The sequence below is a fragment of the Vanellus vanellus genome, assembly GCF_965231255.1.
Source record: "Vanellus vanellus genome assembly, chromosome: 24".
Taxonomy (NCBI): Eukaryota; Metazoa; Chordata; class Aves; order Charadriiformes; family Charadriidae; genus Vanellus; species Vanellus vanellus.
Genome location: NC_138929.1, coordinates 197,471 through 213,181, shown reverse-complemented (window position 1 = coordinate 213,181; position 15,711 = coordinate 197,471). Strand labels below are relative to the sequence as shown.

Below are 15,711 nucleotides of genomic sequence, written 5' to 3'. Positions count from 1 at the left end.
GAGCCGCTAATTAAAAAGTGAAGCACCCCTCAGTGAGGATGTGGTACCCATTATGAGGGTTCACTATTGTGGAAAACCAGTCAAAGTCTAGTTAAGTTGCACGTGCTGCAGAGATAGCTGTCTTTCCAGCACAGCACATCAGGATTTCCCTAAAACATGCAAACATCTCTGGAGATAAAGTCTAAATTTAGATATTAAGAACTACATATGGTTTAGGTGACTTTGTAAAGCATTTTCTGAACACACCCCCACCAGGTTCTTTTCTTGCCTCAGATGATTTTCTAGCCAAGCCCAGGATGGGAACACTCAAGAGCCTGACAGGTCTTCAAAGATGCTGAGGATGTTTGTTGAAGAAATTGTCCAGTTTGGAAATGCCACAACTCTATGATGACCTGATGGCTCAGGCTTTGCTGCTTCCTGCAATCCCTCTACCTGAAGGTGACACTGGCTTTGACCTGTGCCCCAGACCAGTGCAGTCAGGCAGCTCTATAGTTCCCCTAAATTGTACATTGTGCCATGCACTCCAGGACTGCTCTAATCCTGGCAAGTGCCTCCAGCTACCCTGCTCAGACAGAGTGCCTAAATACCAGATAGCCCTGGCACAAAGTGTTATGAGGAAGGAGGTGATAAGGCAGGAGCACACACATACAAGACAAGTATTCCCCACTCCCAAAAAGCAATTCACAGGGAAGGCATATGATCTGTGACCACTGTGTTGCAGCCACCCTGGGAAGAAGGCAAGACTGGCCTTGCAGAGATGAGTCCACATGGGTCAGAGCCATCCCTTGCTGAGGGCAGGTTATACAGAAGTTCAGCACTGGAGGAATGGAGTCAGCAGCAGCATTGTAGCATCCTCATATCTGAAAAATAGCCCAGTTGGATGGCATCTCCTCCCTTGCCAATGAGAGGGACTGTGACAGGCTCATTTGTTCCATCTGGAGGCAGCAATTACCCAACACACTGCTGAAGCTGCAGCTCTGCTGCTCAGAAGATATCTGCATGGCTGAGAATGAGTCCCATCCTGACAAATATGAGGATATTATCACAAGCACAGAAGATCCTTGTCAAGTGTCAGGTTCCATGTGTGTGCCTGAACACTCTTCCTGAACAAAGCAGGTATTCACAGTTCAGTGATGCCATAGGCTGGCCTGGAAAAATGCTTATACTGATTGAATACAAACCAGACATCTCCTTATATATACAAGTAAGGGTGGCACAGCGTGGTCCCAGCAGTGCTAGTATGAATAGCCTTTGCCATAAAGCTGTGGAGGAAGGCTCCCAAGGTCCGGCAGATAAGTGGCATTCTCATCCAGGTGAGAAAGAGGCACTGTGTCCTCCTCACTGATCTGCCGGTCAAACTCTGCCTTCAGAGTTGGCCGCTGGTTATCAGGGAAGGCCAGAGAGAACAAGGCTTCAGGCTCACACACAAACTTGTACACGTAACGCTCTCCAGCCACCTGTGGGGAAGATACGAGACAAATGCTGCAGGCACAGAAGCAGCACTAGCCAATGCTCCTCAGCAGTGAAGGCTTGCTAAAACATATGGCTGCTCTAGCCCATTGCCCTGAGACATGTCAGAGTTGTAAACTTCTTGTGCTGTCCTCCTGCTTCTCTGCTGCTCCGGTTTCCCCTGGAACAGCCTCTGGGGAATGAGATGCTGCTAGCTGACTCTTTGTCCAGATAGCAACAGCATCAACAGTCCCTGACCAGTCTGTACTGTGATAAAATTACACTCACAGTTATCCTCTCCAGTGTCATGGATTTGGAAGAGACCATCCCTACCACGCAGGACCAACCCGAGGCAGCGTTTCTCTCACCAACAGCAAGTCTAGACTGATTATATGTCCTTGCAGCTTCATAAATTCCAACTCTCCTGACTGCAGACATATACAGAAACAGACAGAAGTCATGATTCCCTTCTGTTTTATTTCCCATATGTTGCCTAGATTCAGCTCCTTTACACCTTCCTCATTTAACTGCTGCAAAGAGAAGTTATGGGAAAAGAGAAGCATCACTTAACACCATAAAAACTCCACCTGCTTTGCCAACTGACCTTCTGCATGATGCCTTTCTCATAATAGTAGCGAAGGGATCGGCTCAGCTTGTCATAGTTCATGGCCGGACGGTTCTTTTGGATACCCCACAGCCTGGCTACCTGTAGAATAAAGCATCAAAGTGCATCAATGTCTGTGAACCTAAATCAAGGGCAAAAGAACATTATTCAGCTAATCCTCCTTTGAGGAATGGTACCACAACACGTACAAACATTTACAACATTTAAATAATAGATGCAAACAATAATTATTTAGCAATGTTTCAACAAGAAGAGTAGAACTCGAACTGAAGCACCCTATATCACCGAGAGGCATTCTCTTTGCCACTGTAGACCTCATTTGCTCTCACCACTTCTCCTCACTCTCCAGTACTCTGGAAGCTTGAGGTTGCTGAAGCTGCTTCATCCTATGCTATACTTTATCTTCAAGGATGACATTTTTACCAGGAGCCGGAGTACAAGGGAATACCTCCATTGTAAGACCCATGTGCCTTTCTTCTTCCTACATGATTTTCAGCTTTGTCCATGAGACTAAGAAATCTGTTGTAATCATATGTCAGCCCACCAAAATGACTCATCTGCACCAAAAGTGCCCGTAAAGGTTGATATGTAGCAAGAATAGTGCTAAATGCAGCTCTCATTGGAGCAAGATATGAACAGATATTACAGACATATCTGCCAGATATTGTCAGATTTCATTGGTTTTTTTGGAACATGGCAGCATTAGAAATTACACCTTAGTTAATGGCATTTTGATATACAAATGCATTTAGACTAGGACATAGTTTCTTCCAGATTTTTATGAAAACTTCTGCAATCAGTAGGGCTCAAAACTCTAAACCTCAATGTCAGACTCAAGTATGGAGCGTGATAAGACAGCACAAGCTTGAGAGTGAAGTGTCTAGAGAAATGGAGGCAGTGGGTATTTTGACTCACTGTGTTTCTGAAACTCTAAACTTACAAGCAGCCTTTCTTAAACCTGATATTTTTGTCACCCAAGTGTTTCGACGTCTTCCAAAAAACTTGACTTGCTGCAGGTTCTACCAAGTACCACTGGTAGGCAGGAGTCTTCACAGGGCAGAGGAAAAGCCACTTGGGAATTTGCAGCCTCAGAAATAGTGTCTGCTCCCCCTGAGCCTGTAGAGAAGCTAAATGTTTTCACCTCTTCTGGCTCAATGAGCTTGAACTCCATCCCTCTACCAGTCCAGGCAATGAAGTGGGAATTGGTTGGGTCGTCCAATAAAGCCACAAGAAACTGCCAGAGCTGGAGAGATCCCCGTCTCTGGTATGGAGGTCCTTCCCGGTACCCTCCGGCTTCCTGCTTGATGTCTCCTGCTGAGAAGAACAAACAAGGTGTTTCTAAGGGTAACAGTGCAAAAACAGTTGCAAAAAAAAAAAAAAGCACGTTTCCCAAATGTTTACCTGGAATATTTCAATTCACATAAAACAGAGCAGCCAGTTCATCAGCAGCTCTTCCAAAAGGAGCTCTAATGAACGTCACAATTAAGCTACTTATGCTAGAAGGTCTGTTTGCTGCTAAAAACACTCAAGAAATGGGATACCAAAAAGCCAGGTATGAACCACAGCTAACACACCTGCAAAACACAGTGTAACAAACTATGTAGACAGTGGTCAAGTGGCCAGCAAAGATGCTGGATAACCCTATCTTACACCCAAACTGTGGGCCATTCTTTCTCCAACCTTCAAATTTTTCTGGAACAACACAGACATCATCAGTAAAGGACCTCATCTGCTTGTCATAGCTGCAGCCTGAAAGAGAAAGCCACATAGGCAGTCATAGACAAAGACAGGGTAGTACTAGAGGGAAATGGAATGCAGGGAAAGAAAAGAGTCACTGAGTTTCTTACCTAAGGTATCTTCTGTAGTTGAATGGCTTGGATAACTCTCCACATTTATGTACATGGAAGGACAGCCAGGAACATCTACAGAACAATTAACAAATATATTTAATTAAAAAGCACAGGAGACAGAATGATCTTGCTCTCCAGAGGTGGATAGGTAAGTGCAGCTGTCTAACCAAAGTCCTCTTAGGGCCCTCCTAAAGGGTTAGTGGCAGACTGATAACTTTTTATGTCCTGCCATCCCACCCCAACTTCATTTTCATTGCACAGATGGAGCACAAGTCTTATGAGGAGCAGCTGAGGTAACTGAGGTGGTTTAGCCTGGAGAAAAGGAGGCTCAGAGGAGACCTTATGGCACTCTACAACTACAGCTACCTGAAAGGAGGGTGTAGTGAGGTGGAGGTTGGTCTCTTCTCCAGGAAAGGGGAAGACAAGACAAGAGGAAAGAGACTCAAGTTGCACCAGGGGAGGTTTAGATTGGGTATTAGGAAAAATTTATTCACTGAAAGGGTTATCAAGCATTGGAACAGGCTGCCCAGGGAGGTGGTTGAGTCACCATCACTGGAGGTATTTAGAAGACATGTAGATGTGGCGCTGAGGGACGTGGTTTCGTGGTGGACTTGGCAGTGCTAGGTTAATGGTTGGACTCGATGATCTTAAAGGTCCCTTCCAACCTAGACGATTCGATGATTCTATGCTTCCAATCATGAATTACACTAGTAAATTTTTGTGTTACTATCACATAATGTCCTTCAGAGAAGGCAAGATAGCCAGTCAACCACCTATACACCACTCTTAAAACAAAATCTTAGACAATAGGCTAAATTTGTATGACACTTTTCCCTCATCTTAGTTTAAGATAACTATGAACTCTGCTACTGCTTTCACAGGTGAGAAGGCACTACATTTTTCCAGGGGTAGTATGATGATGTTAATGAAGAGCAGCAGCATTTGCATGTTTACTACAGCCAGTGTCTCACATCATCTAAGATGTCTTGATTCTCCCTGGCTTTTTCACATCATGATCGCGCATTCTCACATCATGATAGGGCATTCTCACAAACAGTTGTGAAAACATAAAGGAAAAAATGGCCTGAGTTTAAAAACAAGCAGAAAGTCTTTTCATCATCTCTGTGCAGCATATATTGTTGCCTGGGCACTACAATTGATATCTTCTGTATCTTGCATTTTCCGAATCCTGCACTTTCTGAATCAAACATTTTCCATCCACAGCTGAAATGGAAGCTGTAACTCGGAGCTCTGGAAAGATTTACCTTACATTTCCCTCATACACCCATGTATAGCCATTGCTTTCAGCAGACATTTTGCTGATGCTAAGGGCAGAAGGGTACTCTGAGCTGACAGACTGTGTAGTATTACAATCGTAAACTACTCTCACAAAAAGCATTGTTCTGGGCTTGCACATTTTCTTCCCGTCTGGAAAGAAGGACCCAGTGAAACTCTAATATCAGCATAGCCACAGTGGTGGATTCTATATCTTCGTAGGAGCTTTTTATTTATGTATTTATTTCTGCTAAAGGAAATAATTCAAAATGTCCATTAAAATAACAGGAAACCAGAAGTAAAATTCCCTCTAGAAGAGGATGTTGTGATGTCAGGGTAGCAAGTCTTTGGACAGGTCTGCTGAAAAAAGTAAGATTTATCCTTTGTGGGAAAATAAGAGGATTACCTGATTGATCAGTTATATAGAGAACTATTTTTGGAATTATAATTTTTTTTTCTCTTGTGATCCTCTGAAATCTCTGCTATCTGCTCTGCGTGCCTTGTTTCTATGGGAAGTAGCAAGTGGAGGTTGACACTACAAGAGACATAGAGTGAAACTGGGAACGCCCTTTTCTCCATTTCTGATGGTGTGAGTGGGCTAATTATGAATTTTGAGAGTCTCCCCAATGGCTACTTATTCCCTTGGAAAAAAATGCATTCCTTTAATCTAGTTTGCATGGGTTTAGCATCACCTTCTAGCTCCTGTATCTTGTTAAACCTTTCCACTATCTACCAGAAAGTCTTTCTCAGAATGTGACGTGGAAAGTGAATGTCCCAGCCTTCTCCTGGATGCAGTTTCAGTGGGCAGTCCAGCCCAAACCACGAGACAGACAGACAGAACTGTTTGTGTTTCCTGCTACACAGACAGTTTCCCAGACCACACACACTCCTGAGGATGAAGCAGGACTGTTTCAAAGCCCAAAGACAACTGGTGGTAGATGTTCACCCAGGAGGTTGCTCACCCCCACTGATGCCTGGTTTATGCAGTCACAAAGAGCTTGTTCTGCCTACCTGAGTCATACACGTAGTCCACCTGCTCCTGCTTGATCACCACAGCTGCTGAGTACGGATGGCTGCTGCCCGCCTGGCTTGCTTGCTCATACCGCGAGTCGTGGTACTCCTGTTTGAAGCCCTGATGAGGGTACTGGAGGCAGGGCTCAGACATCTGGCGCTGGTGGGCAACGGGATCTTCCTGGGCCATGCCCTGAGAGGAGGGGAAGGAATGGCACATCTCCACAGGTGGCTGGTACGCAGTGCTAGAAAAGCGGAGAGGACATGGGATGGCTGCTTTCTTGGCCCTCTGATCTTGGCCCTGGTGCAGGGCTGGTTGAGGGACAAAAAATTCCTTGGCCTCAGCCTGCTACTAGGGCTGCAGGAGCTGCATGGAAAGCTGGGGCAAGGAAGGGACCCCAAAGAAAGATGTTTCCAAGGGCAGCTACACAGCCCATCATTCACAGCATCTGATGGGCTTAAGGTTATAGACTTCTCCAAACCCTAGCCAGCAGTGGTGGGTCCCAGGTACTTTGGATGGGAGAGATCCTTTGATTGCTGGAAACTGAGCACTTTAATCTGGATGTGGCAGCCCCTCCTCCCTGAATGAACAAGGAGGGCAATCCTTCTTGCCAGTGGCTGCCTCCTCCTGGCAGTAACTCACCTGTTTTCGTTGAGGTATCCACAGCTGGATATGGGGTGGGGTGGCCCCGCAGGGGTCAGGAAGCTCCTTTCCTGTCTAGGGAACTGTTGGAGCGGTGACTGTATCGGGATTCCTGGGTTGGGGGACTTGATTCCCACATGTCTGGGTTGATCATAGGCACTGGGACAGTCAAACAGATATTGGAGCATTACAGTTCTCCAAGAAGGACTTGTGACAGCACCTGGGGAGAACGTGTCATAGGCAGACACGCTGTCCCTTTGTGCAGCCACCTAGGCCAGGAAACTCCCAGCATAAACTCCTTCTTTTCTGATTATTAGTTACCCCCATGCACAATAGCAATAACCTTCAAGCAGAAAACGGGGGAAGGTGTCTGTACTGAAGAAGCCATACTATAACTCAGGCAAGTAGCTGGGACTGTGGGAAACGGTGTCAGGGAGCTCCTTGCAGGACAGATTTTGGAAAGCAATGGAGAGAGGGAGATGTCAAGACTGCTCTTAGCATCAGGACAGCTGAGGAACAGCACTAGGGAGAAGAAAAAAGAGGCAAGCCCAGATCTGCTCTACATAGGTCTGAGCAGGCAGCCGTGAGCTGACCCACTGGTTAATTTGTACTGCAGCACGTGTGCGCTGCTCTTACCCAGCAGGCAGACCATATTGTTGTCATAACACTTCATTATTAGATAATGCAGTAGCACTAGATTTTATAACAGCTCTTGTCCCTCCCCTGTGTAAGCTGCATTACCTGGCGTAAAGGCACTGCTCGCCATTGGGGTACTGGAATGGCTGCTTGTGGTTGCAGGACAGTGTGGGGTCCGAGGACGGACTCTGCGGCTCCTTTTTAACCTTAGCAGGAGGACTGTGAAAAGCTACTGTGGGAGAGAAATGAAAGATCAAGTTGACACTTTTCTTCTTTAGGAGAGATATTTTTATCAGCCAGCAAAAAGTCAGTTGAGATGCTACCACCTCGTCCTCGTTCAGATGGCTCTGAGAGAAACAAAATACCAATACTCACAACTGTTCATTGGACTTTCCTGAGCTCTGCCCTTGTTTCAGTAAGGTCTGTACGATACATCAACCTTAAAAGAGCAAATCTAAGGTAGTGTTAACATGCTCTGTGATAATCCAGCGCACTCTGAAAAGGATTTAGAGAGGGTATTTCCTAAGCTGTTCAGGGCTGGGACTGACATTTTCTGTTATGTCATAAGGGGGAGCATGCACATACACTATTTTTCAACACATAAAAGCAAAGGTTTGATTTGCATCATGCAAAATGCTCTTTCATTGACATACCTGGTAAGCATGTCTTGTGAGTAGCATTACCATGTAGCATTGCATTAATTATAATGCGCTAATATAATGACACATTGTAGATTTCCTGATAGTATCTTTTGTCCTGTAGGACAATAAATGTAAGGTTTTTGTAGACATAGCTACAAAAGCTGGAGGTTTTCTGTGGGAAAATAAAATATATGTATTGCATACTATTACAGGCTGACACCAGGCTAACTTGCTCACAGATGCCTTACAAAAGTAGTGTTTTCAGAAGCACCTCACCAGTTCAGATAGCTAAAATCGCTTTTCCAAAGGAACTGCATCAGTGTTAAAGCACAGTGCAAAACAGAAATCTGACTTCCAAGTCCTTGCTTTTACTATAATATACCTCAAAGCTTGTAGTCCTCTCAGTAGCCTGCCTTTGAAGTATCTAATTTCATTAATTGTATCAGGTTTATACTTCAGCACTTGGGGAAAAGGCCATGCCCTTCTACAGGACACTGTGATTCCTGGGCAGGAGGCTGCCACAGCGGCACATGGCAGCTGCCTGTATCATTTCCAAATGCAGTTTTCCCTTTGTTGGATCTCTTCTATGCTAACAGTCCAACAGTGACAGTCCAGAAAAAAAAAGTAAAAAGGTTCCTTTTCATTTTCAGAGCACTGGTCTGTGGTCATAGCCTGATGCAGATGAAGAGGGATATTTCTGGGCTGGTTAGAATTTCATGAATAACAAATGTGGGTTGCAGTTTACAGCACCAGGAAGCAGGATGTGGGTATTGTTACTTCTTACGCTTAATTAAATCCAGCAGGGAGCAAAAATTCCTCCACTAGTTCCTCAGAAAAGCTTATCCTGGCTGAAGGATATGGTAAGCATCTTCTACCTTTGCCTCTGGGCTCTGCTGCTGCTGTTAGGTCACTGACACTTAGGAGGGAAAGAAAAGTAACCCCAGAAAGTTACATAGGTCTGGGCTTGTTTTTCAAACAAGGGGAAGATCTGCCCTCCAAATCAAATCTGTAAGCTTTTAATAAGGCTCACTCCAGCCCTTCTTTGCCAGCTTACTTCCACCTCTTCAAGCTGACACGATGCTACTGACAAAGCCCGGGATGTTCAGAGCTGTGATTACAGTTTTAAGGATGGAAAGTAACATCCTGATCTGTTAACACCTCATATTTTTGCTGAGTTTATTTCAGGGCTGACCTGAACTGTATGTGCACCAGCCATCCTCAGGCCAGTTCTCCCTCACATAGAGCTCTAACTGTCCCTTCAGAAGTGCTCCAACAAGCAGCTATCAAAAGGGCTGGAGGAAGGGCTGCTGCTGTCTCTCTTAGCACAGGATATTAAGGCCACTTTCTATTGTGACCATCCCTCCCCAAAATTATTTTCTCAGCAAGAGGGGAAAAAAAAAACCCAAACCTGACTCCTTTTGCCTGCCTTCGGTTTCAGCCTACACCTGAAAACCCCATCTTTACATCACGCCAGCGCCCAAATGGATCCAAACGGTTTGACAGAATCAACATAAATAAATAAATCCATAAGATACCAGAGCATCATATTGCTTCTGGCTCCTACTCCTTCTGAGGGACAACCGGCTCCCACAGCCAGTCCTAGGGCTGCCGTCAATCCCAGCAGAGGGGCCTGTCCACAAACAGCTCTTGGCACTGTCCAAACTGACAGCAGGTGTGAGTGCACAGACCCAGTGGACCTGCCCCATGCCTAGGGTGGATTCAATATCCCAAGCATGACACTCTTGCATCTGTGCAAACAGCCCAGGCCCAGGGAAGGGTTGAAAGAGAAAAGGGTCGTTCTGTGCCTGGGGCATCTATTTCCCTTCTATCTGCAGCAGCTCTTTTCAACGTATGTAGTAAACACGTATAGAATCCATCTAAAAATGCCGATGTGTCACCTGAGTCTCAGAGGGAAAAAACAATAATAAATTGCTCTGTCCAGTACACTGAACTCCATTGAAGTTTCAAGAAGCTACATATGCTAGGAACAGCCAATTCTTTCCAGACTCTAATGGCTGAAACGGGCTATTGCATTACAACTGACTCATTCATTCATTCATAGTGAAACATGGAACCAGCCCTCTCCTCAGTTCCAGGTCAAAAAGAGGAAGAAATAAGACATATGACCCAGAGAACAAGTCCAGCTGTGCTGCAGGAGCAAGTCCAGGGGAAGGAGGTAGACAAGAACAACCAGTAAAAGTGCTTCATTTTAGTTTTCATGGGGAAAACCACCCTGGGCAGAGAGGGGCATCAGCATGGGAAGGGTACCAAAGTTGACTGCACCAGCTTTAAATGGACATCTCGTCTCTCAGCTGCCAGACGTATATGCCCAGGGAACAGTGAGGCATCTCCTTGTAGCCTTGACATGCCTGTCAAAAGTCGGGCTCTGGGTTCCTGCAGCTGCTTGCAACACAGAGCTGTTCAGAACAGTCTGTATTCACTTCAGGCATGTAGATTTAGCCTAGCATCAGCTTCCAAATGAAACAGTGGCATGCTGTGAGGACCAGCTGAAGCAGGTTCAGTGTGAAGAAAGCAGAAAGAGTTGCATGGCCATCATGTGGAAGGTTCCTATACAAACACTTGTACCTGTACCTGTGCAATGTTCAGTTCCTTCGTAAGGTGAAGTGCTTTGACCAGTTGTATAGTCTGCATGTGTTTGCAGAGGAGTGTACAATCTGTCCAGTGGACAGTTCCTAAGACCAGAGAGCAAGCAGGCTAGCAAGCACATCTCTTCAGGGACCCTGTGCCCTCATGCTGTGCCGGGCAGCAGACAGGCCCATCATCTCACAGAGGCCACGCTGGCAACAGACGCTCAGCCAGAGGCCCCAAAGGTGAGCAGAGCCCCAAAAAAGCACCTGCAGGAGACACAGCACCAATAAGTCCATGTACAGTCCCATTTCTTTTGCTTTGGGAGGCGTAATAGCACAAAGTTTACCTTTAATTGTCACAGTAATGCATTTTCTCAGCTGTTCAGAGGTGCCTAGTTATTCACACATACACCAACTAAAACACACATCTGTTGAAACCACTCTGCATAAGGGACTGTGGTAGTTACCACCTCACAAAGATACTTTTGCATTGTCCAGATGTGGACAGTTAGCCTGGTTTTTTTTTTGTCACCGTCACAACAATGTAGAAATAAAATGAGAACTTTAGCCTCAATGTGTGTGTTGCATTTACGTATTTGTTTGGTTTAAGTGTATCCTGCCCTTCTCCCCTGAGATGTGTGATCACCCCCGCACTACTTACAGTTTTCTGAATGAAAGTCAGGCACAAATTGCTCATCACTGTCTGGAACCTGAGCTGCCAGGGGAGGGAGGGAAGGGGGGAGCAGGGAGAGAGAGAGAGAGAGAGAGAGAGAGAGAGAGAAAGAGAGAGGGGAGATTTAGATTTGGCACTTTGTATGGTATAATTAACAGTAAGGCAGAAATAAGCCTATGCAGGAAGGATCTGAGCTTTGTGCTGGGAGGCACTTTAGTGACTAAGGATAGTTTCCCTTTGGGACTACTGAATACAGTACTTCTGCCTGCAGATTTACCCCTTAACAGCCTGCCAGTTTCTTTCTCCATTACCTTGGAAATAAGGACAACAGCAAGTTTATTAGCTCAGGGTTCACAGTTTTTGTTGGAAACATAACATCCAGGGATTTTTAAGCATTTATCATAGGAAAAACAACTGATAAATTTGGAAAGGTTATGCCACAGTAACGAGTAGAACAGGAAACATCTGTGCCTTCATATACAATCTTTTCAGTAGCTCCAGAAGCAGTGGCTAGCTTGGCAGTGGAATAGGCTACAACTTGTAAATCAGCAGAAGGAAAACATTTCAGAAGAAAAAAAATAAATAATTATCCAGTAGCAGGAGAGGGAAATTGTTAATAGTGCCTTGCATGTATATGTGATTTCACAACCAGGAAATGTAAGAGGAAGTGCTGGTGTAGTCATAGAGAACCTGACAGCAAACAGCTGCTCTTCCCCCACGAATCAGTGCAGAAAGCTTATTTCTAGGCATCTGCCCTGTGGACAGCATTGTTAGTACAGCTCCAAAATAACAGCAAAGTCTAAGATATTCAAATATTTCAAAGATCGTCTAATATATCTGAAAATCTGCAGAGGCCTCATTTACCTTAGAACAGCCTACCTCACTGGGATGAGTTGTTGCTGAATGCAGTAAGCAGTGAAATAATTAACAACATTCACGTCTCAGTGTTAAGAAGCTTTAGACTTAATGCCTCCTTTACACAAACAGGTGAGGCTCTTGTGTATACAGTGTGTATTGTGTATATAGTGTGTATGAATTATATAAAGCACACTTTATAAGTTGATGCCTCTTCATGACTCGGGTTCATATTTATTCTGGCTAAAGTGCCAGTTGCCAGAAGAAAATTTAAATTTTTATATTCGTTATCTGCTTCATATAGTTGCAATATAGGTAGACATTTTCTTGTTCTCCCCAAACCAGCATCTGTACTTAAAATAACTGGGATACCTAATCAGAGGTTTGAAGCCCAACCCCAGGTTTATTTTAGTTGCTCAGACTGTGTGCATCAACATGTGCCTCACCATCTCCCACATCGCTTTCAAGATCTTGAGCGCCATAGCTAAAGCTTTCCGACTAAGGATACGCTAAGTGCATCTCTCTCCTCCTTGCAATCAGCACAGATAACTAACTACCTGTGCAACTTTTCTCCAAATTTGGGGTTTTTTTTGTTTCTCTGAATGCCAAATCACTTTTATAAATTATTCAGCTTGAAATTAGTTCCATACAGTTATCAACTGCCAGCTTCAAATAATTCCATTCAAACAGATTCTGGTAAAAATGATGTAGAGGAAAACATTAGATTTTTAGTAATAAGGCCTAGATTTTTCAGCATCTATTTCTTTCAAGAGTCATCTCTCTGCAGACATTACTTTTTTACCCTGCAAAGGAGAAATCAGGTGTTAATTGACACTATTAAAATTATTCTAAGAAGCTAACAAAGAGATACCCCTATGAATGAAATTACACAAATATATATATTGACACATACACACACGGTTAACATTTTTCATGTGGCTGATTGTTGTGAATTTATATTTCCAGTTTGCTTCCTTCCTAGGTTTGTTTCTCTTTATTTCAAAAGTAACACTAAGAACTGTAAATAAAATAAAATACATTTACAACTGTAAATAAATAAAATAAAATACACATTTCTTAACTAAATGTGGTAGAAGCAGAGAATAAATAGCACATTTTGTGTTTTCACTTTCTTTTTCTTCTGCATTGTTTAGGAAGGTACTCAAGTTTTCAGTTGCCTTCATCTTGTGAACAAATGCTAACATATAGACATGGACAAAACATTAATGAAAAAGGAATTATTTTCATCGTTCAGGAAAATAATTTGACATACTGCTTAACACAGAAAAACAAACAATAGTTTGCTTCAGATGGCAAATCTTGTTAAAAGTCTGGAAATGAGAGTCACCATGAGAGAAAGCAGTTCCCCATATATGTGGTCTAAAATAATAAGCTAGGATATTAAAACATGCATTGAATTTCCCAAAGATTTCACTTGATCTCTGACTAGAGGCTATGAGCTATAATATATATGTGTATATATATATATATGCGCCTTATCATTTACTCATTACATATAATAGCAGACTACCTCTTTCTATACAGTGCTCTGAGACCATGTGTGACCTTCCCTTCACCCCAGGGTACTCATGAATTCATTCTACAAACACTTTGCTACTGACAAACATATTGTGAGAGATTCTATGCAAATTCTAGAGCTAGAAGTATTATAAAGCATTAGAAAGCCTAAAACTGAAAGCCTACCAGAAATCAGTTCTGAGGCAAATGTATCTTGTTGGCAGCTCAAGGTTTTTGAAGATTTAAGAGAAACCAGTGTCAAGCATGTGTGCACGTTCAGCAGATCCATTAGATGACCAGCAATTAATACCTGTTTTTCTGCTCTGATGTAAGTTAGGCATTTCAATCCTGGAACAGCCTCCAAGTAATTCCTCTTGCATCCTTACAATCCTTACACTCCTGAACACTGCCTGATCAGTGTTATTTCATTTCAGTTTGAAATGAACTTAAAACATTTGATATTTTTTTCTTTAATAATCTTACTTAGCTGCAAACACCGGTTTAGAGGCTTAAAAAAAAAAAAAACAAAAACAAAAACTGTTTGACAGGATTGTCCTTCACTTGTGGTAAAATTACGGTAAATAACCCTGCTCAAAATGCCATGCATATTTTTATATTATTATTGTCAAATATTTGTTAAGTACTTTTATATTTATCAAGAGTCTGTATTTGAGGATATGTTTTGAATTTTCTAAAAAATGGGTTATATGTAGTATTGGAATTGGAGCAAATTCACTGATACTGATTAAAACTAGTTTCACTTGGAATTAACAGGACTCCCCGGGATTTGACGTTTTCTCTTCATTGAAGCCAAAAGGCAAAACAAGCTAGACACCAAACTGAAAGGTTTAAAGGTTAAATTATCTTTAAAAAGTAAATATATATATATATATATATATTGAGGAGCACTTTGTTCCCCAAATTAAAATAATAGTTTAGTGTTTGTTTAAGAAAATATCAACGTTCTGGCAACCAACGAAGATAAGTGACAAATTAGTATAAAATCCAACCAGTTACAAGCAGCCTGAAACGAAAATTGTAACCAGGAAAGTGGGCCAACTGCCAAGTTCCATTCATAAGCAAATACCCAGCACAATAGTGTGATTCATGCGCCTTCGTTTACACAAGCCAGAGGTTGGCGAGTCTGAAAAAAATACTTCGGGCTTGGAGCTCGCCAAGCAAAGTAAAGGAGCAGTTACAAACATCAAAAGGCAAACAACTGAAAGACGAACAAAACAAAACAGAGCAAGGGGAAAGAGCCTACCTTCTGTCAGCCAAGTCTCCTGGAACTGGCTCAAGTCCTGGAAGAGTTCTGCGTGAAAAGTGAGAGGTTTCCTCTGTGGAGAGCTGGGGAGGGACAGCGGGATGCTCCAGCGACGGCGGTGCCGGGCGGACCGCAGAGGTGGGGGCGGAGGCGCGAGGGGAGGACCCGGTCCCTGCCCAGAAGCCTTCGCCATCCCCATCCCTTCCCTCCCGCCACCCCGCTGTCCCCCGTACCTTCCGAATCCTGCGCCGGCGGCGGGCCCGGCTCCCCGGGTCTCCTCCTAGCGTCCATCGGAGCTCCGCCATCGGGAGCCGCCCGGCCCGGAGGCTGCTGAGGAAGGAGCAGATCAGCGCGGGGTCCCTGACTGGATCGTGCCCCGGCCCGGAGCCGCCCCGCCCGGCGGGGCCGCCGCTCACCTGCGGGAAAGTGAAGGGCACCCGCTGGTCTGGGTACCCCTTCATCCTACCGCCCTCTCGGCGCGCACCTGCGGAAGGCAGCGGCCGAGCCGGCGCCGGCACCGCCACCCGCCGCGGGACACCCGGCGGGGCCGCGAGAGGCGAGGATGGCGCCGCCGCTGTCCACTCTCGGGGCGCGAGGCGGGATCGACCCCGCCGGCCCCCGCCGGGACGAGCCCCCGCCGCCCCGCCACGGCAGGTCCCCGCCCCTCCCCCTCCCCCTCCCCC

General features: G+C 44.6%; 1 protein-coding gene across 1 annotated transcript; it reads right to left on the bottom strand.

Annotated features, from left to right (window-relative positions):
• Positions 1–1,230: 1,230 nt before the first annotated feature.
• Positions 1,231–15,536, bottom strand: ETV4 (ETS variant transcription factor 4). Its single transcript, XM_082495102.1, has 12 exons — positions 15,445–15,536; positions 15,262–15,355; positions 15,029–15,076; positions 11,380–11,433; positions 7,595–7,721; positions 6,854–7,012; positions 6,211–6,455; positions 3,922–3,996; positions 3,755–3,823; positions 3,216–3,388; positions 2,054–2,155; positions 1,231–1,457 (listed from the first exon to the last, which is right to left on the bottom strand). Exons 1-12 carry the CDS (start codon positions 15,487–15,489, stop codon positions 1,236–1,238), a joined length of 1,413 nt encoding a protein of 470 aa, XP_082351228.1. The 5' UTR covers positions 15,490–15,536; the 3' UTR covers positions 1,231–1,235.
• Positions 15,537–15,711: the final 175 nt, after the last annotated feature.